This window comes from Taurulus bubalis (assembly GCF_910589615.1).
Source record: "Taurulus bubalis genome assembly, chromosome: 14".
Lineage (NCBI taxonomy): Eukaryota > Metazoa > Chordata > Actinopteri > Perciformes > Cottidae > Taurulus > Taurulus bubalis.
Window position 1 is genome coordinate 14,270,858 of NC_136602.1, and position 25,190 is coordinate 14,296,047.

At 42.7% G+C, this 25,190-nt stretch overlaps 1 protein-coding gene across 2 annotated transcripts; it reads left to right on the forward strand.

The window, feature by feature from the left end:
• Positions 1-1,816: 1,816 nt before the first annotated feature.
• On the forward strand, positions 1,817-24,819 carry LOC306746928 (vinculin-like; the record flags this gene model as incomplete). Of its 2 annotated transcripts, XM_079229914.1 has the most annotated exons (22): positions 1,817-1,984; positions 8,328-8,398; positions 9,466-9,616; positions 10,413-10,521; positions 12,051-12,173; positions 12,801-12,961; positions 14,768-14,858; positions 14,944-15,091; positions 15,201-15,354; positions 15,626-15,801; positions 16,840-17,030; positions 17,734-17,933; positions 18,258-18,386; positions 18,492-18,641; positions 18,752-18,860; positions 19,109-19,411; positions 19,484-19,608; positions 19,808-19,993; positions 21,086-21,262; positions 22,297-22,500; positions 22,590-22,694; positions 23,210-24,819. In XM_079229914.1, 22 exons carry the CDS (start codon positions 1,817-1,819, stop codon positions 23,354-23,356), a joined length of 3,378 nt encoding a protein of 1,125 aa, XP_079086040.1. In that variant the 3' UTR covers positions 23,357-24,819. The 2 variants fall into 2 exon arrangements, with proteins under 2 accessions (XP_079086040.1, XP_079086041.1); XM_079229915.1 differs by lacking the exon at positions 21,086-21,262.
• Between the last annotated feature and the right edge of the window lie 371 nt (positions 24,820-25,190).

Below are 25,190 nucleotides of genomic sequence, written 5' to 3' on the forward strand. Positions count from 1 at the left end.
GACAACACAAAAAGATGAAAGATAAATTGTGGTGTAATCGTTTTAGCACACATTGTTGCACTGAACGACCACAATCCATCTGGTCATCGCATCATTATTGAAAGCATACTTCAAAACCTCTCTAAGCAACCTGCTGCAATGCTTTCTATCAAAGCCTGTTTGGACAAGTCTACATATACAGATAGTTCACGGCAGTGCTACTGGAGCCAATCACAGTTTGTCCTATTCCTCCTCAATTACTCACTGTGAGCAGTTTACTTTACTGCTTCTCTACTCTGTCTCCACCATATATGGATTTGAGATGCTGCGAGTGTGAGTCTTACTCCTCTTTAAGGACAATTCCTGAGGAGGAGGAGAGGAGAGGAGAGGAGAGGAAAGGAGACAATGGAGGAGAGGAGACTCCCAGGGTCTATTCTAACCAGGTGGACCAGAGTGTCCAGTCTCTCTGGTTTAGATAGCAGCCGCTTGTCTACACCCACATGGGCGCACACACACACACACACACACACACACACACACACACACACACACACACACACACACACACACACACACACACACACACACACACACACACTCAGGAGGGTCGCTTGGCTTGAGAATCGTTGGTCTCCAGGTCTCAGCGGTATAAATACCAGTGTTTTTGCTGCGGGGTCTCTCCTCAATACAGATTCAGATCTGAGGAGCAAAAACTACAACACAGCAACAACACACACAAAAACACACACACGCACACACACACACACACATACACAAAACACCCATTTGTGTTTCTGATTATTTCACTTGCAAACACAATGTTAAGTGCTCCCTGTCAGGTGTTAAACCAGTGGGACAACTATTCATGTGGTTTTCTCCAGTCAAAGTAAAGAAGTTGGAGAAAGAGTGTGTCTGTTAGTGAAGTTCAGGATCTGAACGTCTCCTTCAGCTGAACAGACTCCTTCTTTCAGCTGCAAGTTGAATCCTTGGTCTTTATTTAGACTTGGACATTTAGGCCCGGAGACATGAACTCCTGACCCACCTTTTAATGAGTATAGATCATATGTCGGATGAAGGTTTGAAGCTTCATTAAAACACAACACATCACCAGTTCTCTTCAACATTAAGGTGCAGCTCCGGATCTCTTCTCCAGGGTTGGTTTCATGGATGTGAAGCGGACCATTATCAGGCTGCATGGAGCAGCTTCCACTATCCACAACCTTTCTCTGTTGTGGATGCTGGCCCCCTCCTCTGCATATAATCTGCCATATCTTGGAATCACGATCTCTTACAATGAAGTTACCCCAACATTTTCCTTTTTAGGGCCACTGGCATGCATGACGTAATTTGGGAAGCGCTTTCACTGACATTGCGCGCGCGCGTGTGTGTGTGTATACGCGTGCGTGTGCGTGTAGGCAAAGCGTCAGTACACCAACAAGCTTGGCAGCTGTATTCCTCGGCTGTGATTGGGCGAAGGGCGGTGATTCCTTCTGTCACGATTTGGGTCGCTCCCACCGGAGGACACCGACCGTCTGAGTCCAGCCTGTACCGAGGTGCTCACCAGAGGAGACGGTGTGCACACCGGCGGGAGAGGCGCATGAGGGTTTCGTCTCCGGGGCTGGACTGACCACTCGGGATTTGTCCTCCTGTCGGTGTCAGTGAGGAGCGGAGAGGAGAAGGAAGGAGAGGAGAGTAGAGGAGAGGGAGGGAGAAGAGAGGAGAGGAGAGGAGAGGAGAGGAGAGGAGAGGGAAGGAAGGAGAGGAGAGAGGGGGATCTTCAGTGCTGGAGCAACCAGCCGTCTTTCTTCTGTTGGAGCTGCGGTAAAAGTCGTTCACGATGCCGGTGTTTCACACCAAGACCATCGAGAGTATCCTGGAGCCGGTGGCCCAGCAGATCTCCCACCTGGTCATCATGCACGAGGAGGGGGAGGTGGATGGTAAAGCCATCCCGGATCTGACGGTGCCGGTGGCCGCGGTGCAGTCGGCAGTCAGCAACCTTGTGCGGGTGAGTCCCGAGTTTGATCCAGAGCGTCAATTCACGAAAAGCCTCACTGGCAAAGTGTGTGCATCCAGTTGCCTATCATCCAAACTTCCAAATCGACATTTGTAGAGACAAGCTAATGACTCGATGGCTCGCAATTAATCAATCAAACAGTAGGTCATCACACTGTCGTGGAACAGTAAAACAGCCTATGTGGCCGTCAGATAGATTTATTGCAATCCCATCTTGATCTTTGCTCGCCATTACAATTATAATACTGCCACACACACAGCTGACGCCCATTCGTGTTTCACGAGCTCCTGCAGTAGGGTAGATTTTTTTTATTATCGTATTTTTTTTTTGCAGCATGTCAAACTTTGCCCTGTCTGGTAATCAGGTGGCCACTGAGATCAATGAAGTTTAGTGGGGCGGAAGAAGCCAGTGCTGATTGAATTATCAGGATTCTCTCTCTCTCTCTCTCTCTCTCTCTCTCTCTCTCTCTCTCTCTCTCTCTCTCTCTCACACACATATATACTGGCACTCACAAAGAGGGAAATGTCACTTTTCAATAAACATAGACTCACAGATAGATTATTGCAGAATTTTCAGTTTGTACAATGGTTATATATGCATAACACCCATGTTGAATAGATACACTCTGTTATCAGACTCCCACCTCTCATTAGTTCCTCCACTTTCCTCCCTGTTCTTTCCTCGCTCCTTCGACCCCTCAACTTTAACGCTCCCATTTCTCCTCGTCTGTCTCATTTCTTCTCTGTCACCTTTAGTCTAAGTGGTAATTTTATATAGAAAGAGACAAGCTTCAGTCAGACAATGAAGTCTCTTCTGAAAGATCTGATTGTAAAAATCAATATGGGCCACATCATTGATGCTGGTCCGGGTCATCGTTATTGATGCTGAGGCCACTGGGCTTCACTCACTCAGGAGATATCAGCAGCAGACAGAAGCAAACACTCACTCATTTATGCTTTAATTATCAAGTATGAAAAGAAATTGGTTCCATGTTAGTTTTTATGCTGAATGTATCTCTCAGGGTGAGATGCCACACTTAGTGGAGCTGACTTGATGCCACAAAAGCTGTTAGGCGTGTGGCAGACTTGGGAAGAGTTGTATGTTCTGTTGGACATCTTAGCGTCTGTATTTTGCACACCTTTATGTACATTTTGCATATTACTGAAGGACATCCTCTTAGTGCTCTTTCACTTGGACTGCCTTTTGGAAATAATGTTTGAAACTGTTTAATATGATGCTGGGATGCAGGGGACCATGATTACTCGTCTGGAAAGGACTAAACTGCTGGCTAAATGCATTTTGTGATATGTGTAAAAATACATCAGAAGAATTTTGAAGTAAGACCACAAAAAACTTAAACTGCAAAACCTTTGAGTACAAACTGCATACTGAATTTAAGTTATGAGTGAATTTTAAAGGGCCACACAAATACTTTATTTTTTTTGTCTAAATTAGAGTGATCTATCCATTCAGTTATCTGGGGTGATTTGCAGTGGGTTGGAGACATCACATGGAAACTATGATTGGCTGTGTGAAGTGTTCTTTTAAAATAGTTTAGAGTGAATAAGGCTCTTTTATTGTTAGTTGTCACATAAGTGCTGCTTCCCTGTGCAAGGACACTGAAGATCATTTTGATAAATAGCTCATTAACTGATAATGGAAAGGGCTATTCAGTTTGAACTCAAACGCAGTGGACTATCTGAATGAAAAATCCCCCCTTTATGCAATTTCATCCAGCTGCACCGAGTTCTTGATATCCCATTGCTCCGGGCACACCTCCACATCTCTTTCTATTTCTCTGCTTGTCCACGTTGATCCATTCAGTTGATCTGTTCAGTTGATCCAACCAGACAGTGAGCAGAAGGAGGCTAATAGCAGCTTCAGGCTTGTTGCTGGCTTTCAGACAATGGAGATGCAAGGTCACTGGGAGAGACAAGGGCTGAGGACACTGTGACACTGGAAGGTGTCGGACAGAGGAAATGCTTTCAGGACGGAGGGATAAACTGTGGCGACTGTGACTGTGTTACAGTGGTGAGCAGGGTCGTCCTTCAATCAGAGGATCGGTGGTTCGATCCCCGGCTCAGCTAATCCATATCGATGTCTCCTTGGGCAAGACACTTAACCACAAATTGCTCCTGTAGATGTTTACCCTACGATGTGTGTGTGTGTGTGTGTGTGTGTGTGTGTGAATGTTAGTTGCTCCTGATGGGCAGGTGGTACCTTAGCCACTGCCATCAGTGTGTGAATGATGACAAGTAGTGTTAAAGCACTTTGAGTGATTGGAAGGTTAGAAAAGACCAATAGAAGTACAGGTCCATTTACCATGAAAATATTAACACAATAGAGGTAAAGTAAAACATGCAGATAACTCTCCTCTGGTCTTTTCCTAGAATTTACCGTTACATTTTGTACTCTCAGACACTCTGTCTAGCAGTGCAGCTAATTGCCAACATACACAGTTGAAGAAGTAGTCATGTAGTCCCCTGATAGAGTGAGAGTTAAAAGAGAGTAAGTGGGTGATAAGAAGGTGTTGAAAGATAGCACAAAAGGTGCTTGAGAACAGAGCTTGTGAAATCAGCGCTGGATGGTTGCTGGGTAGGTATACTTAATTAGATGTAAAAGACACCTTAAACGCAAATACACCCTTCTGAGGACACATGCGTTATTTTAGAAAGCTGATTCATTCTGACACCGAGCTAAGATACAACACAGTATACAGCAACATGCCACTATCACCACAAGAGTCCCACTGCACACTGATACAATTACCCCGTCCAGGGTGGGCTGGCTGTGGGGGGTACTTCAAATCTAGGTCACTGAGACACTTAAACACACACACAAAATGGTGTCAGTCTCAATCTGTCAGATGTTGTGCGTGGGTTGGTGCTGATTCGACTAAAGATATGAAGGATGCTGTTTGGTTGAAAGTGTGAGCTTGCTAAAGTTGTGTGGATGACAAAGAGCTGTCTAGGTGGTGTTCGTGAAGTATCTGCTACTGAAGGAGTCAACATAGATCCTGAGTATGTCTTGGGGGAGGGGGAGGAAGGAATAAATAGATTCACCGTTGAGTGAAGTAACCACACACTGGAGAGAGAACGAGAGGGAGAAGAGGGAGAAGAGGGAGAAGAGGAGTGAAATTGTCGACTGAAACAGTGTGATGCAGAATGAAGAAAGAAGAGGAGGGATGGAGAGAGGGGGATAAATAGCCACTTTCAGTCTGACTCCGGCACCCTGTGAGGGAGGGAACGTGTCCCACCTTCAACCTCACACACACACACACACACACACACACACACACACACACACACACACACACACACACACACACACACACACACACACACACACACACACACACACCAACACCAACTGTCCTAAGCCTGCTCTACCATAGGATCCATCTCTTCTTGTTCATTGGCAGATTTAGGATGAGATTTAGTTTCCGGCTGTGTGTCCACACATCTCATCTGCTTCTCAGTCTGCCTCAAATCCACTCCTGGCTTGTATTATATGACAGAATTGTATCCATTCTGTATTGTGTTCTCAATTGCTTAAATGGTTCGTTAATAAATTGGTTCGTTAATTGACAGAATGACGATTAATTCCATCGTGCTCAATGATGTAATTTAGGATCAAATAAGTCATTTAGGTATTTCTTTGACGCTGCACTAACCAACATGTCTGGATGAATAATGGGTTAAACAACCATGTTTAATGGGAAAGGGTCACTTTCAGAGAAGCATCACCCAATATATGGAGCTCCTTTCAGCTCTGCAGAGGGTTTTAGCATCTTTCAGCTCATTGTGTTGGTGTTACAACATGCAACTTTCCTGTGTTTGCTCAATCTCAGAGCTCTCATCAGCTTTGTTTTCAGCAGGCAGCTGTACACTAAACACCAAACAGCAGAAGTTAGCGACTAGCTGATGAACACTTTTAGTAGCTAAAGAACCATATATTCCCCTCCGATGTTTCCTTTGCAGAAACCAACATAGAGCTAAAAACAGAGTGAATTTAGAAGTAACATCCCTGAGATGGACACAGCCATGACACATTCATAAGGTTGCTGTGTGTTTTATAACAACTTTAAAAGACCATATGTTAAATGTGTGCGCTTTCTATCTTGTGAGTGTGTCTCACATGTGCAGGTAGATTGCTCTTTTCTGAATATCTTAGCGTTACTCTTCCTTGACTTAATTTGATAGCAGACAGGAGAAAGGAGACAGTAAATTATGAAAGCCAGAGCAGGGTCTGTATGCAACAGCTCTGAACATCAGACGTTGTGATCATATTGTCCAAGACACTAATACAATAATTATGAACCATACATGCAGCAGTTGACTTCTGCCATCATTCTTTGATTGGACAGATTCTATGAAATATGTTGAAGAGAGCTGTACCCACCAGAGCTGAGGCCTCATAGCTCAGACGAATTGTATTGTGTCAACTTTGATTGACAGCAGTCTGTTTCCCGCTGAAGCCGTCACACTTTTTGAGTTGTACAACAACACACACACATCACACTGTCAGTGCATCCAGCAAACCACTTCACTTCTCATTAATTATGTATTGAATAATCAATGCCAAGCTTTGCTGATAACAGGAAACTCTGGAGCTCACGCAGCTCTTTGATCCGTCACCTGATGTGACTCGGTGAGTTTGTCCAAACGGTTTCATCAGGTCGAGCTCTACTTGCAGAGTCGCATTCCTCAAAGTTCAGAGCTGGCAAACTTGCTGACGTTTGTAAACAAGGAAATTCACTAAGCTATATTTAAGCCTTCAGATACATACATTGATTCAAACAGAACTGTCCGACATACAGTATCAGATTTAGACCTAAATTCATAAAGGGTAGTGAAGGTGACCATAGTAGGATGCAAAATTATACTTTTAATTTCGAAAGGATGGAATGATCATGAACTACATCTTATGTGTAAAAGTTAATTCTCTCAGCACTATGATTGCATGCTGCTGGTGTCTTCGTTGTTGTTGGATATTGTATTATAGAGTTTGATTGGTCCTTTCAAAGCCAGCACTATTTTGTGTTAGTTTGTATTAGTTACACAAAGAAGAATACAAGAATACAGCCACTGATAATTACATGAATTATTGATGTTTTACTGGTACAAACAATAACATTGACTGAAATGGCTTGTCTTGCTCTATTTTAGTGTTGACCAGAATAGTCCGCAGCAGCATAAATGACTGTGATGGCAAAGTGGTTCAGTGTTGTGGTGAATCTGTGTTGCTTGCTCTGTGATGGCTGGAGCCAGAAAGTCTATTAACTGACTTCCATCGATGCAGCAGCAAGAGACTGATGTCATCATCTCACTGTAATTGCATCTCAAGTGTGTCTGTGGGTGTGTGTGGGTGCTTTCTTGTGTGTTGCAGGATGTGTTTTGTGTGTGAGAGCCAGAGTTTTAGAGGCATGTGGCTTCTCAGCCAGCTGCATCAACATATGAACATCTGCAGAAGATGGGAGCAGTGCCACCTGTGTGTGTGTGTGTGTGTGTGTGTGTGTGTGTGTGTGTGTGTGTGTGTGTGTGTGTGTGTGTGTGTGTGTGTGTGTGTGTGTGTTACCCACTGTCACTCTGTCTCTATGCAAGTGATTTATTTTCAATAACAAAACAGGGAAAATGTGGTATTCATATTAAAATCACCATGTAGGTGATCCTGTTCCTTTGCAATAAACAGAATATGAAAATGCTCTCTACAATAACAACCACAGCAGGACAAGAATACAGATTATTGTTTGTCAGTGATGTTGAAATGTTTGAAGGCAAAATAGAAACTCAGATGTATTACATTTTGTACGTATTTGTGGAGTGACAATGTTCATTGTTCACTTTTTTTTTAGCTTGAATTGCATTCTAAAAAAATATTGCGAGGCACAGACAGGTAATAAAAAAACAAGCTACTTTAATAGAAAAATCAATAAGTTCTATTTGTTCGGTAAAAAGAGAGCATACACATTTACCAGCTCGTGAATGTAATTTGTGCCTGATTTAATGTGGAAAGTTATTACACTCTATAATGTTGTAGATGACTGCACAGACCTCCACTAGAGCAGCACAAAAGTGTTTCCCGCGACCCGCCCTCATGTAGAATAACAGAAGTCCGAGTTGACCAGAGCCCGAGCTGCCTGTCCTCGAAGCTTGAAAGATATGACATGCACGCGGGGTTGAAATAGGTGTGAATTGATACACACCCGTTCACCCCTCCGACTATTAATAGTGCTCACTTGAATAGTATTTCCTGTGTCGCTGCAGCTAATGATAATACAATAAATGGTCCGTCTGTGTGTGTGCGTGTGCGTTTGTGTGTGTGTGTGTTTAAGGTGGGCAAGGAGACCGTTCAAACCACCGAGGACCAGGTGATGAAGAGAGACATGCCTCCTGCGTTCATTAAGTAAGTCTGACTCTGAAGCACTGTGCAAGAAATGTTCTCCCTTCTGTCCCTCTCTCACAGTCACTAACTACCCAGTGACCAAATTATGGAAGTGGTCCACTTTATCTCAGTAGACAGTGAACTATTTAATGTCAGGAAATGTGGCTGCGTTCCCAGCTGCAACAAAGAGCCACTTCTGAGGCCCAGCGACTTTCCTGCTCCCTGCATCCAGACCGCTGAGAGGCTGTTTGTTGTTCTCCAGCTTGCATCCAGAGAGCTGACATGAACTCTGAGAGCTGCCACTCAGCAATGCTGCAACGTTGACATCTGGCTGTGTTTGCTGTCCTGTGTGTGTTGAGTTTGTTTGTGTTTGTATGCCTTCACTGTGCATTTGATATAATCATTTTCTAGTTTGTCATAATGTCCTTATTGTTGTTGCTTGTTTTTCAATTTCCACAATAAAAAAAGAGGTCTAGACCTGGAGCAGATCCATACACTGCTCTCTCAGGCCCACTCGCACATATACGGGGCTACACCATAAATCTCACTCAGGGCTTAGAAAGGGGCGTGCGGGAATGTGAACCAGCCTAAATTTAGATGAACCAGCAGCCATGGATACCCTGACCAATGGGGGGTCAGAAAGAGGAGGGACATGGCTTTATTCAAGTCCTCTTCAAATCCATCTTCAGATAATTATTGATCTCTAAGGAAAAGGCAATTCAAGTTAATGTTCACCGCTCTACCATTGTTAAGGAGAAATTGGCAGATTTAACTGAATTAAAGGATACATTATTGCAAACACAACCATTTAATTACAATACATTAAAAGTGTTGTATCTCTTTATATGGATGAAACAAACTTTAAAATGCAGAACTAAACAGAAAAATCTCTTCACATGTGGTGCTCTTCCCTATGCTTGTCCTTATAACCATATATGGTTACCAGAAGAGCAGCTTATTTAAGAGAGTGGCAGATGGCTTTCTTTTCTAGACATTAGACATCTAATCTATTTGATTTACAAAGCGATAAATTCCTATGATTCGTAAATGTATTTATGCTGCTCGTTAAGCCAGCTGTGTATTTTCAGGGTGGAGAACTCGAGCTCGAAGCTCGTCCAGGCCGCTCAGATGCTGAAGGCAGATCCATACTCTGTTCCTGCACGAGATTACCTGATCGATGGATCCAGAGGGATACTGTCTGGAACATCCGACCTGCTCCTTACCTTTGATGAAGCAGAGGTGTGTGTGCGTGTGTGTGTGTGTGTGTGTGTGTGTGTGCGTGTGTGTGTGTGTGTTTGCCTCCTGATATCAACATGTGTGACCTGAGAATCACTCTTACTTCAGAGGTGTGGTATCTTTCAGGGAAATAAAGCTTTATATAGCTGCACAGAGGAAGGAGGAACTCAGCTTAGAGCAAGTCTTTAATGGATCCTCAAATGAAGCCAGATCTAATCACTGAGATCAAGTGACTTCCCTCTGTCATAACTCAGGATGTGTGTATCTGTTTACTCGCCTTCCTTTTAGAGACAAAATGCACGTCCCCATAACGTAAATCATTACATTTTAGGGTGAAAACCTGGTGTGTGTGTGTGTGTGTGTGTGTGTGTGTGTGTGTGTGTGTGTGTGTGTGCGTGTGTGTGTGTGCGTGTGCATGTGTGTGCGTGTGTATGTAATAAGTGGAATCACATTGGGCACGTGATACTGCTCACCATGTCTCATCACTATAGCCTCATTTTTAAGTAACTTCTCACAGTCACAAGACGTACATCACAAGACTATTCACACACACACACACACACACACACACACACACACACACACACACACACACACACACACACACACACACACACACACACGCACACACACAGCGACCACACAAAGAACTAAATAACTTCAAAACTGTCTTAGAAAAGCACATGCACACTTGGAATTTTGTTTTCATAACAAAGAAGTTTCTCTCTAATCATCATTATCAGCCGTTGTTTTATCCCTGAATACATTATCTGCTGTGATTATCTGTGTTGTCTCTTAGGTGCGTAAGATCATTCGTGTGTGTAAAGGTATCCTGGAGTACCTGGCAGTAGCTGAGGTGGTGGAGACCATGGAGGACCTCATCACTTACACCAAGAACCTGGGACCAGGTCAGCAGGAGCTTTCTTTGTTTTCTTTTACTTTAAAGCTACTACTTAATTAGACAATGCCATGTGGTTTGTTAAATGTCACTTTAGGGGGGAAGTTTCATGCGGTTTGACTAAAACTGAGAATCACTTAGTTCTAATAAAAGAGCCCACATCAACAAAATAATATTGAAAGATTATTCCTTGGCATTTAAGCCTTCTTTCAATAGGCAATAGCATAAAAAGTGCAATAAATATTATAATAATAATGAGATTTTTCATATATAAAGTTTTTTACCTTTTTACTACTAGCAATCCAATTTAAAAAAACAGAAATCCTATTTAGTTTTCAGCCATGCATCAAAATCACAGGCACATCACTGCACATGTTCAGTCAAAACGTATATCTTTTTGAGAAAACACAACAGCACTGCACCAGCTGTGTTTCAGCAGGGGAACTATCAATTTCAGAAGTGAATAAATCAATACGTTGATCAGGTTGCTTATTTTCTTTTTTGTATGTGGCAGTTAACTGATTCTATTTTTAGATGTTGGTCAGACAAAACAAGCAATTTGAAAATGATGGACTTGTGAGGGACAATTTTCTAAATGTTCTAGCAATTCGTTGCCAAAATTATCCATTGAGTAATCAAGAGAATGATCAGCAGTTTAATTGATAAGGAAGATGATGGTTAGTTGCAGCCCTGTTCTAGTGACACACAGACTTGAGGACAACTTCATTAAGCCTTTTGTTAACATCAGTAGCACATGTATCAAGGAATTGTATTTATTTGTTTATTTTACAGGGACAATGCACACTAATCAACAGTAAAACTGTAAGTGAGCCAGAGTTAGCCGGAGAGGCTAATTTTCATTTGCTGTGCCTGGCCAGATTTTTGATGGCAGCCTGAAATTACAAAATTTCCAATAACATAATGCAACTAAGATTCATCGATAGACAGACAGTAACGTATAGACAAAACTAATTCACATCAAAGCAAAATAAAAGTGTACCTACAGTATAAGCACATATAAAGCACTGCCTGGAGGCACATACAATACATCAATACATCAATTGGAGTCTGTTGGAGATTCATGTGTCATGCTGAAAAACTAAATTAACTACCAACAGCTCCTCTGACTCTAAGATGCAGTGATTAAGGATCAGAGTCATTTCACTAGGAGAGCAGGTCCATAAACAAGCTATTTATCTTCAGAGGTAAAAGGTCAATTGTGTTGTCAGAGCACTGTGGCATAATGAGCTGGAGGAAATTTGATGCCAAGGCTTTCTCACACTTGACTGATGCTGTCATTGTACGAGATCAGACGTCCGTGAAGTAATGATCTGTTTGGATGTGTTGGAGTTGGTGAATATGCTGGAAGAGGCCCTCAGCCTCCGATTGATCCGAGTGCAGTTAAAACTGTGATGCGCACGCTAACAAACCCAAGGTCACAGCGATTTGCTCCATTCTACTTGCTGGTTGGCTTGAGCTCGGTAACCTCAAAATTTCACAGGAAAATAACTTCTCCCCATGTTTTGTTCTCTTCCTCAGGGATGACTAAAATGTCAAAGATGATTGAGGAGAGGCAGCAGGAGCTGACGCACCAAGAACACAGACAAATGCTCGTCAACTCCATGAACACCGTCAAAGACCTGCTGCCTGTTCTTATATCAGGTTCGTGCACAGGTCACAAAGCATCCAACAGTCGTGATAGCAACGCTGATAATTGCAGTCATTATCTGCTGGGGATGCCAGACTGACTGCACACACATCGCCCACTAGCTGCTCTGCTAGCGTCTCTCATATGGTATACTGCACCAGCAAAAAAGAGAAACACTGTTACAGCTGTAGTGTCAAAACAATGGACCCATAGTTTGGTCTTGCAAGATCACAATCCAACTGCCAGAACCGTTAGAGACATCATCTCGCTGCCGCCATGTTGAGCCAATAGAAATGCTCCCAATCTCAGATCATGCACCTTTTGAAGGGACTATGATCAATTGTTTTATGTTAAAAATAGATTATATAACTATATAATTATTTACTGGTTATGAACCCCCGGATAAGTAAGACTTGACTCTGCAGCTCCCTCTATGCAGGGTTTTAGCGTCATTTAGCTCCAGTGGCAGGCCGTGGATTTTCTACGTGCGCTAGCCGTTCGCGGCGCAGGTAGACTACGTGTCCATGTGTTTCTTTTAAAGTTTTGTCACAGCGTCTTTTTTATGCTACACTACTAGTGATAGTGATAAATATATGCTTCTGTATGACTGTAATCATACATACTCGTGTTTTTGTCCTCAGCTATAAAGATTTTTGTTGCAACCAAGAGCAATCGAGGTGCCGGCGTGGAGGAGGCAGAGAGGAACCGAAGGTTTATCTTTGAAAAGATGAGCGCTGAAATCAACGAGATCATACGAGTCTTACAGCTCACCACGTGGGATGAAGACGCCTGGGCCAATAAAGTAAGAAGTGTGTTGCGCATTTGAACTCTGATTTCCTTCATTTTATACCCTAAAACCCCTTTCTCCCCCCCCAAAACGACTTTAAAAATCCCCACATACCTAAATCAGATAATCACTTTTGCTTTGGAGGGCCTGTTTGCACACACATTGCCACACACTCAATCCACACATCCCTCTGTGCTGCAGAGAGCATCTCCCAAAACAATTCACTTTTTACTTTCTGTCTCCACTTTTTCTTTTTGCTGGATAGTATAACTCCTGGTTTTTCTTTTTCTTTTCTTTCTTTACCTTCCTCCTCCATTCTTTTCCTCCCTGTAGAAGGTAAGCCTGTTTCTCTCCCCCTCTGCAGTTTCCAGCATGCAATAGTGTCTGTGTGAGAGAGTGAAGGAAGTAATGTCCTCATGCTTACATATCTGCCAGTGTGTTATGTGTTTTTGTCCACTGACTGTTAGCTGACGTAATTTATATCGTTACAATATTGTTATATATCCATCTGTCTGTCTCTATGATGTCCATTTGAGTCGAATGGCTTGAAACAGATGACAGTTATTTAAGTTTTAAGCTTAATAACTTGTTTATTGTTTAACAATACCAGCTCCAGAAATTCAATCCATGTTCAATCATGGTATTTTCGTTCATATGCTGCTAATGTTTACTGTGTGCTCGAGCTGCCGGTAGCACAATAAGATGAGAGTGTACTCTTATAGAAATGTTTCTTTGGCAACACCAGTTTGAGACTGTGTCACGAGATCATTTACTGGTAAAGTTAAGATCTGTTTCACTAGTCTAACCTGTAACCCTGCATGTATCTTGGCACACAGCTACCTCAGACAATGATCTGTCTGTTTGTGTTTCGTGTGTGCGTGTTTGCTGTGAACATACCGCATTCTCTGTGTATTAGCTGTGATAAGCACTCACTGTCAGTGTGTGAGGATCCGCCGGCACACGATGACTGTCCTCCAGTCAGGTCATGAATTATATAAATATGCTGGTTGGTGTCCAGACATATCCATAATAGATGGGTTGTATTGAACGCTTGCACTTAAGCGGCTCATTCTCCTTTGAGCTGGAACAATATTTCTTTCTCTCCATCTGTTATAAAGTAAAGAGTTTGTGGTTATCCCTCGTTAAAAGCCTTGTTTTACCCTTTTTCATCAGTAATTATTATTTCTAAATGTAACATAAAGAGTTACTAATGACTCTCAAACAATTATTAATTCAGTATATCTTATCAGCTGATTTATCTGCTTTACAGATCAAACATTAATAAAAGTAACTTTTGGGTTGCCAGTTTGAGAGCCCAAAGTTAAGTAGATATATATGGCTGGAACGCAACAGCTTCTCATTTATTTATGACTGAGTAACACACATACATAGTTTGCAGCTATTAATGTTTGTAAATCATGAATAATTGCACTTTCCTGGGATATTTAGTTTAAAGGAAAAAGCTCGTAATATTTTATATTTATCTTATTGTCGACAATTCCCTCAAAAAGATCAAAACCAACACTGAAATGTTCCCACTAACAAGTACTGCTTGTGTAGCCAAAGCCTGATATAGTATAAACATGAAAGCTGATCACCAGCATTGTAATTTATGTTGAATCAATCGGCTGTAAATATTGACTTGAGTAGGTTTTGCAAAAAATTACAGTGCGCAGCTGTTTCTAGAAAATTACTACTTCATTCATCACTGGCACTTCTTTATTTACAGTACGCCATGAAGTAAAGCGGTACCTTGTAATTTAACACCCACTGATGTTTTGATAGAGCTATACACAATGCTACATTCTCTCATTTCCTCAGGATATGGAGGCTTTGAAGAGATATCTGGCTTTGATTGAGTCAAAGATGGCACAAGCTAAAGGCTGGCTCAAAGACCCCCATGGACAACCAGGTAACTGGTAAAACTGCTACAACACTCACTCATCTTTTTAGCCGTTATTACACAATGTGATCCTGTGGCGCGTTGTCGTTTCCAGGAGACCCCGGCGAGGTGGCCCTGCGTGTGATACTGGATGAAGCTGGTAAGATGGGAGAGCTGTGTGCTGGGAAGGAAAGGAAAGATATTCTGGCAACCAGTAAAGCTCTGGGACAAATGACTGACCAGATTGCGGATCTACGAGCCAGGTAGTGTGTTTGTATGAGAGAACATGAGTTAAACTGTTTTCTTTATTTCCCTCTGTTCATATATTTAGTCATCTTGTGTGTCATCCTGTTTGTTTTTCGTTTATGACAGAGGCCAGGGTTCGACCCCGGGGTGTGTGCAGCGTGCTGGCCAGTGCTCACAGGGCTTAGACTTGTTGTTTGGCAAAGTGGACAGTGCGGCTCGCAGACTGGAGGCTCTAATCAATGCCAAGCAGGCCATTGCCAGGAGGCTGGACGCTGCGCAGGTCGGATAAACCAACACAGTAATCCATGTTAACCCTCTCCCCAGTGAATGACGCTTCCTCTGCTTCCTCTGCATCATGCTTATACTATCGCTATCTCTTTCGTTCTGTTTGTTCTTTTCAGTAAATCATTTAAGTTATAAGCTCATGTGATTAAGAGCAACTGATAAATGCTAAATATACAATGTTATGGAACCTTTCAAATTCTTGCATTTACAGATTTCTGTTGCGTTTTTTATCAGATTAGAACTAAACTATATATGTGCATTTTTAGGCCTGGCTGGCGGATCCCAACGGTGGACCTGAGGGAGAGGAGAACATCAGAGCGCTACTAGCTGAGGCCAAGCGCATCGCCGATCTATGTGAAGACCCCAAAGAGAGGGATGACATCCTGCGCTCAATCAGTGAGATCGCAGGCCTCACCGCCAGACTTGTGGAGCTACGCAGACAGTAAGCTTTCCTTCCATGGACACATGCATGACCAATACAGTTGTGTGACTTTATGTAATTCTTAGACCCTCTTTTTCTAGGATAAAACTGAAGCCTCATGACATCAGTAGGTGGCATATTATGCCTGCCTGGCAGATGTGTTGTTGCCTGTCCACCCTTGGCATCAGTCCTACAATAAGGTTTCTGTTTGAATATGTTGTGGAACAAATGGGGCTATGGTAGTAATGTGGAGGGTCAGTAACAGTTTGAGGATCAAAAACTGTGTAGGCCTTAAAGGGAAATACCACTCAAGGTTCATACCACTGAAAAACATATTTAACATCATTTTCATATGCAGTCTGATGGCCAGTTCATCGGGTTGAGAGCAATTCATTCTGTAAATGGTTCTGTAGTTCAGTGACTCACGACAAGATGAGCAACCATTTTGAATATATTCTCTGTACAATTCCACTGCTTGTATTGACCATAAAAGGAAACCAGAGATATGACAAAGTAAACCAAATGGCCCAGCTGTGGATCTGATCTTTTAACTTGAACAAATGTGACTGCACTAGTACACAGGAAGATTTTACACATCTTGTCTCGGAAAGATAGTACTTTGATAGTCTCTTGATATTTAGATGTATAAAGGACTGAGTGTGAAGTCACATCTTAAAACAAATTACTATTCATAATTTGAAGTGTATTATGTATAGATAATTACTTAATCTGTTGGCATTAGATCTATTAATTATAAAGAAACTCACAATATATTGCCTTGAACTGAACTTGTACCTGTATGTCTGTGAAAAACACACATGCCTTTCGTACAAACCAGTAATAGAAACTTTTGGCCACACAAGACAAAAATTAAAGTTGACAAAAGAAGATGAAAAAGTGGCCTCAGCCTTTCGCGGTATTTCCTTTTAAGGTGGTGTCTAACAGAGGTGTGGTGAAACATTTGGTGGGTTTGAAGTCTCTATTTCATTTGTGCACTACATGGATTTTACACCTGTTTGGTTCCTCCTCAAATCATATCTCTATCTATCTCTGCCTCAGGGGTAAAGGTGACAGCCCAGAGGCCCGTGCATTGGCAAAGCAGATTGGGTCGGCACTGTTGACCCTGCAGTCCAAAACCAACCGGGCCGTGGCACACATGAGACCGACCAAACCTGCCGTGACTTTAGAGGGCAAGATGGAGCAGGCCCTCTGCTGGGTGAACAACCCTGGAGTGGACGACAGAGGAGTAGGTGAGAGGGGTTGGATGACGGCTCTCAGGAGGGTTGATCTAGTAGTTCAAAAATAAACGCTCTGACCTTTCACGCCTTTTGTCAGCCTGTTGATGATGGAGAGTGTATGAAAGTGCTCAAAGCAGCACCCAGCCAAGACTCCTGAACAATGTGAGGTGTTTGTCCACGAGGAGGGCGAAAAGTGTCTCATTTTCTGTTATTTTCAACATTTCTGAATGTGGTACAGACATGACTGTGCTGGGGACTGATGCAAGTTCCTTAAACGCCGATATTGGATCACTGAATGACTCACCTAACTTACTTAGTCATTTAGGAAGCATTGTGTTGTTTTTAATGCTTTGTTTGATGACTGTTGCTGTATCCCTGTTCTGTCATGTGATTATTTCCTATTTCCTCCCATGCTTCCCTTTGGGAGCAGAGTGTGAAATACTACAGTGGAACACAGGTACATGTCCACGTTATGCTTTCTTAGATGATATAACCAAAACACTATCAACTTCATGACCACTTCTATCATTTACAAGCGAAGATATATGAACAACAGTCGTTTTTCACGCCTTGCATTCCATTACTTGATGATACTAACACATTCAAAAGATATGTCATGTCTAAATAAGGACTTGTAATTGTTGTGTCTGTTTTTATTGAAGACAGAGGATATATTGTCTGTCCAGATCTGATGTGCCCTGTTTCGCTCCCCCAGGTCAGGCAGCAATCAGAGGAATGGTTGGAGAAGGGAAGAGGCTAGCAGGAGGCCTGTTAGGCCCGTATCGGCAGGATATGATTGGACGCTGCGACCGAACAGAGGCTCTTATGACATCTTTGGCAGACATGGCCGGCAGGGGCGAGGCTGAGGCCCCTCATGCACGAGCTACAGCCGCACAACTGCAGCATAGCCTAAAGGTAGCTCAACGGCCTCACAAACGCACACATTCAGATGTGAATTAACCACTGTCATTACAAACTTGTACTGTGCAGCTAAACAATGTTTTGAGGGAAGATCATAACGTTTCTTATTATAAAAAAAAATATGTCAAACTCTGTCAAGTTATGTGGGATTTTGAAGAAATAAATGTACAAGACATATAGAATAAATCCATTTGATCGAATAGTGCATCCATACAAAACTCTTGCCTTGTATACATGATGTATGCGTTGTAGTTATTATTTAAAGTGTTGGTGCACAGCTCCACCTGGTGGACTGATAACACTCTCTGCTTCTACAAGGACCTAAGGCAGCACATGCAGGAGGTGATGACCCAGGAAGTATCTGACGTATTCAGTGACACCACTACCCCGATCAAACTGCTAGCCGTGGCTGCAACCGCTCCACCTGATGCCCCGAACAGAGGGGAGGTCAGTCATGTACACAAATCTGTGCTGAATTTGCTCCATCCAGATGCTGTGTATGTGTGTGTGTGTGACTGCAGTCTGACTAAACCAGGATTAATTTTGTTGTAGGTTTTTGAAGAGCGTGCAGGGAACTTCGAGGCCCACGCAGGTCGGCTGGGGGCGACTGCAGAGAAGGCTGCTGCCGTGGGAGCAGCCAATAAAAGTACAGTAGAGGGGATACATGCTGCTGTGAAACATGCCAGGGAGCTCACGCCACAGGTGCTAATGTTTGTTTTAGTGTCCCTGGTTTACACAGTTTTATACAATGATTAAAACATGTAGCTATTAGAGTCTGTCACACACAATCTGACATGTTTGCTCATGTCCAGGTGACCTCTGCTGCTCGGATTTTGTTGAAGAATCCTGGAAATAAAGCAGCATACGAGCACCTTGACACCATGAAGAACCAGTGGATTGACAATGTGGAGAAACTCACTGGTGAGCGTTTTCTTAACATGTCTTATGTTACTTAGATGTTGACAACTTTACATTTACAAGTAGTTGTAGTATTACAGCAGGCTGCAAAAAATACATGAACAAACTGCATATGAGATAATAGAGAGATGTGTGTGTGTGTGTGTGTGTGTGTGTGTGTGTGTGTGTGTGTGTGTGTGTGTGTGTGTGTGTGTGTGTGTGTGTGTATGTGTGTGTGTGTGTGTGTGTGTGTGTGTGTGTGTGTGTCTCAGGTCTGGTGGATGAAGCCATCGACACCAAATCTCTGTTAGATGCTTCTGAGGAGGCTATAAAGAAAGACATCGACAAGTGCCGAGTTGCCATGGCAAACGTTCAGCCTCAAATGCTCGTTGCCGGGGCAACGAGCATAGCAAGACGAGCTAATCGGGTCCTTTTGGTGGCTAAGAGGGAAGTGGAAAACTCTGAGGATCCGCGGTTCAGAGACACAGTGAAAAATGCCTCAGACATGCTCTCCCACACCATCTCACCCATGGTGATGGATGCCAAAGCAGTGGCTGGAAACATACAGGATAAAGGTACAGGAATACACAGCACAAGCACATGTTCAATATACTGTATGAAACTGAAACTCTCTTTATCCTCCACAGCTCTGCAAAAGGCCTATTTGGACTCGTGTCTGAGGATCCTGGCTGCAGTCGGCAAAGTTAGAGAAGCCTTCCAACCTCAGGAGCCGGACTTCCCTCCTCCACCACCGGACCTAGATCAGCTCCATGTAAGCAAATTCAAACACACATACTTCCTGTTATACATAGTGAACATTTGAATGACCCACCACCTTCCTACCACCGCTTACAAAAAATGAATGCATCAATACAGAGCGGGAAAGTCATGTTTCATCAGCTTTGGTAGCAGTGACCTTGAACTGCCAACATACTACGTAACATATGTGTGTCGATGTGCGTGTTTCCCAGGTTAGTGATGAGCAGGCACCACCCAAGCCCCCCTTGCCAGAGGGCGAGGTGCCCCCGCCTCGTCCCCCTCCTCCAGAGGAGAAGGATGAGGAGTTTCCAGAGCAGAAGGTTGGAGAGGTGCTCAGTGAGCCCATGATGGTGGCCGCCAGGCAGCTACACGATGAGGCACGCAAGTGGTCAAGCAAGGTCGGTTCACACAAACACATGCAGAAATATACAGTTTGCATATTCACCCCGTCAAATGTGTTTCATTTCAAAATCAGTAGCATACATAAAGTTCTGGGTAAAATAAGGTAGCTGGTTAGTGATTTCCCTACAGTCATGTTAGTTGACATGACTCTGTTACACTTGAATTGCATTCTCATATTCTGTGAATGTCCTCAAATCAAGTTTTCCCTGAAATCTCGTTGATGCTGAAATGTGGAGATTTCAGAGGGGAAACTAGAAACTGTCATCTGTTCAAGGTGTTGGCATGTAAGGTTGTTCATGGCTGACACACTTACGTGCACAAAATAGAAAAATTGTGGAGAGACGATCCAACCACCAGAGGACCAGCACGCAATGTTTGCAGAAGACGTTGTATTCTTTGCACTCTTATCCCCATTGGTGTCAATGTTCTGTATGTGTGTGTCCAAGTGTTTTCCTATGTAAGAACTGTATATAGTCATTTTCCAGGAATAATGTCCTCTCGCTGTCTTTGTGAAGCTATTACGTGTTTTCCCCTCTATAGCTCTCCTGGCAGTTTTTCCACACCTGTTTAATGATCTATGCATCAGAAGTGTATTTGGAAAGCAGAGACACAAAATCCATTATCTATTTTGGTATTGGGTCACACTCACACCACTAGTTGTGGCTACAGTTAGATATTGTTTGCAAATGCCTTACAACCTGTCCACTCAGCCACTGCCTCCGAGTAAGACACGAGCTCCACCTGCTACCTGCCCAAACCAGCTTCTCTTTCCTCTTTTGTTTTTCCCATCTTTGCTTACGTGTGCAGTTTCACCTCTCTTCTCCCTGCTCCTGCACAGTGCCTATTCGCTCCTTCTCCCTCCTGTACATCTCCTGTCATCTGTTCTTCCAGTGCTTCTCATACTTTACTAAATGCCTCTTTTCCCCTTGCTTCCTTCCCTCCTGCCATCCCTGGGTTTCTCCTTCCCTTCTTTTCTATATTCCTCATTTGTTCCTCCTCTCCTCTTATTTTCCTCCCTCCTTTTCCTTCCCATCCCAATTGATCCTTCAACCGCAACAAACAACCCCCCACTTCCCCACCCCACCCAGCCAGAGGAGGAGGAGGCAGTAGAGGAGAGAGAGGTAGATGATGAAGATGAGTTTACCGATGGTGAGGATGACTATGAGCCCGAACTGCTGATGATGCCCTCCAACCAGCCTGTCAATCAACCCATGCTGGCAGCTGCCCAGGCTCTCCACCAGGAGGCGCGCAAGTGGTCCAGCAAGGTCTGCGCGCACATGCACATGAGTGCACACACAACTGGGTCAGAGCTTTTGTGGCTCCCAGTGCTTTGAGTCGCTGGGATGATCATACAGCTCTTTGACCCCCAAATAACACACGCACACATCCACGCATGCAAAGAGATAAATACACCATACAAGGCGGCTCTCCTTGTGTGGTGTATTTATTTGTCTCTGCGGGATGAAGAAACACCCCTTGGAGTATTATCTGACTGTGTCTGTGCAAACAATAAGCTCTGTATCTGCCACTAAACCTCCAACCAGCTATGGCTGCTGTCGCATCACACTCAGACGTGGTTGACACACGGTTATGCTCACCCTAAGGTTGTACTAAAAGTCAAGGATTGTTGGAATGGCAAGTTTGTTTGTTTCACCACCTGGATGAACTGTCACTGGCTTCACAAGTCCCTCCCTTTTGTTCATGAGGAGGTTGAGTGGTTAAGAGGAGGAGCCAGGCGCTCTATCTCGCTGTTATCACTTCTGTCAGTCACTCGTTGTGTTGCCTATCTGTAAGGCCAAGGATGACAGTTTCCCAAAGACTCCTGGGTGATATAGTTCAGACTGCCTGCTTGCCTGTTGTGATCACCTGCTTCTGCTTCTTAATCTCTGGGTGCGTACTGATCGCTCCAATACTGTGAACATCACCTCATGGGTACTAGCCTCACGTCGACATTGAGGTTCTCAACACTGTCTCCCTTCAAAACTACATGAAATTCAGAATAATCTTCTTCCACAAGGGTTGAAGAATATGTGCTAACTTGCTCTGACACTGCATGCAGCTTTTTGCTTGTAAACTAAGTGCCTGTATTGCTTTTGTAATCCAAATCCATTCATACAAAGGAACAGCATTCTTTTATTGTTTGACAACAATATTTGTAGTATCCTACATTTTAAATATAATTAGAAAAAAATCATAGAATATGTCGCCATTGCATTGTCATCTCTTTTCCAAAGCCATGCTCCTCTCAAGTACCATGCTCTTACTGCTTCCTCCTCAACCCCCTCCACTCTCCTCACAGGGTAACGACATCATTGCAGCAGCCAAGCGGATGGCTCTGCTAATGGCAGAAATGTCTCGGCTGGTTCGTGGTGGAAGCGGGAACAAGCGAGCGATGATTCAGTGTGCTAAAGACATCGCCAAGGCCTCAGATGAGGTGACGAGACTGGCTAAAGAAGTGGCCAAGCAGTGCACTGATAGACGCATCAGAACTAACCTGCTGCAGGTAAGGACATACTCATACAGACGCATGCTGAAAAAGCTCTTTATGGTCCTGCACAGAAAATCATTTACAGTGTGTTTCTCCTTCCAAAGGTGTGTGAACGAATCCCTACCATAAGTACTCAGTTGAAGATCCTCTCGACTGTCAAAGCCACCATGCTGGGACGAACTAACATTAGTGAAGAGGAGTCAGAGCAGGTAACGAAGTTGCACTTGACGCCAATAATCACTTCAATACCAGCAATCTTTACTCCACAAATTTAAGACTGTATACAGCACCGCATTACTCATTGGAACCAATGTTATGCAAGACAACATGGATTGGACAAATTGGATCATAATTATTGCTGCATTAATGTGTACATCAAGTTAATGTTGGTAACGGTGGGGCTACTTTTACCTACTTCATATACTGCTGGGTGGCTTGTCAATTTTCCTACAAAGCCTTTATAATTAGATATATGTATAATTATTATTAATCTGAATCTGCAAGTAACTAAATGTACTAAAATAATGTTGTGGAATAAAAACTACAATATTTCCCTCTGAACTGTAGTGGAGTAGACGTATGAAGTACCCGAGTACAGTAGTTGAGTAAATGTATTTAGTTACTTTCCACCACTGCTGAATAACTGATAACTTGTCCCATTTTGTCCCACCCGTCTTGTTATGTTACGCCTAAATACTTCACTTCTAAATGTTTCCCTGACCAGGCCACAGAGATGTTGGTCCATAACGCCCAGAATCTGATGCAGTCAGTGAAGGAGACCGTCAGAGAAGCAGAAGCAGCCTCAATCAGGATCCGCACAGATTCAGGATGCACCCTTCGCTGGGTGCGTAAGACCCCCTGGTACCAATAAACAAACCTGTTCACTAAAACTAGTAACACTCTTAACTTACATCCCAGCGACAGCACACCCCTCGAGTAAAACAACATGCATACTCATGAGTAAAATTGAGTACTTCTTCAAAGAGGAAACTGATGGTGATGTGTTTTTTTGAGTGAGTTCAGCTTTGCTCTCCAGTTCTCTTTATCTGTAACTGTGGTATCACGTACATGTGGGCTAATCAGAGACAGTTTTGAATATATATTTTTGGTATGTTGTGTTACAAGAGTTTATCTAAATCCCAGGTATATATTTTTTGCATGAAAATGTTTTTTTTTTCTATTTTCTAAAGGCAAATTATATCATTAGGATACTTATCTCCTACAAGACATTTACTTTTGATTCAGTTTCTTCTTATTGTCTATTGTATATACAGTATTTTTTTGTTTTATAGACAACACCCAGCTTTGAGCTTTATACACTGAGTTTGACACTAGAGTGTGGAGTCTTGTGTGGGCTGATGAGCTCTCCTCTCTTCATGTTTACTTTTAGTAATAACACTCTTCTTAAGCGTAGGTCTATGAATTCAAAGGAGATGCATCATCACTGCTGTCTGGTAATGTTTGTACTTGAAGAACTAAAAATTATTATAGATTAAAAGTGGTATGGCGTATAGGCAAATTGCAGTTAAAAAAAGGTATATTTAAAACAAAAATGGATGGTTGTCAATAAATAATGTTGATTGCAAGAAGGTTGATATAGTAGATAAGAGGTTTTCACATGACATTTGCATTATGAATAACAGTAAAAGTCTAGGTGAGTTGTTTTTAATGACTGTTTTGAGTTCTTGGTTTTAACTTAAACAGTGTACAATGCCAAAGGATTTGTTTTAAGTCACTTTAACCTTCACCTTAAACATTAAAATCCAGGTTATTACAAACAACAAGACAGACCTCTTTAGAAAAGCTTAAGTCAAACAACCTTTTATTTTTTTTACTAATTGTGCTTTGGTTCTGCATGATCTCTATAACAGTTGAACTGTTTGGATATTATATTCAAAATTGATCAAAAACAGTGATTTCAGACAGCCATTCAACTTCCCGCTTTTAGACTTTTCTCCATGTGTGAGCTCAGCAGTCACACTCTGAATGCTCAGAGATGACCCCGGTGGTTTGAGGTCAGAAACAACCTTTTCATGTGACATCAGGCATTGACGTCGATCTAGTCATCTATGTGTTTGTGTGAAGTCTCTGTCAATAATCAGTACTAGTGAGACGTTCCCATGATGATTCGAGACAAAGCACGAAATGTTAACCGCATTTTCATCTTTATTTAGGCCGACAAAGCATGTAGCAGTCACTGACCTCTCACTGAGAGTGACAGGGTGAACCTCTGTGTGTACTTGATGTGTTCATTCACACCCTGAATGTATTCTGATAGCTTCTCTCCCTGCCAACACATCTGCTGTGCCTTGGAAGAATAAAAGATTATAGTAATGATGACTGGAGTCTGCCTCGTAATTCACTTTCATAAGTCACAAATGAAACAAGATTTAACTGGTATTCAAGCATTGGATACATAATGTATACTACCATGCTAGCAGCTGCACTAAGCTAAATGCTAACATCCTCACAATGACAACGCTAGCATTCTGAAGTTGATGTTCAATGTGTTAGCATTTACTCGCATGCTAGCATTAAAACACACAATAAAGCTGAGGTTAATGGGAATTTTATTAGTTTAGTAAACCAAAAGAGTAGCCATACTGCTAGCATGAACAAAAGAGCACACATGAAAATCATCATTATATAACTTTAATAAAACTTCTTATACACTGAAATAAAGATTGAACTTCATACAATCAGTA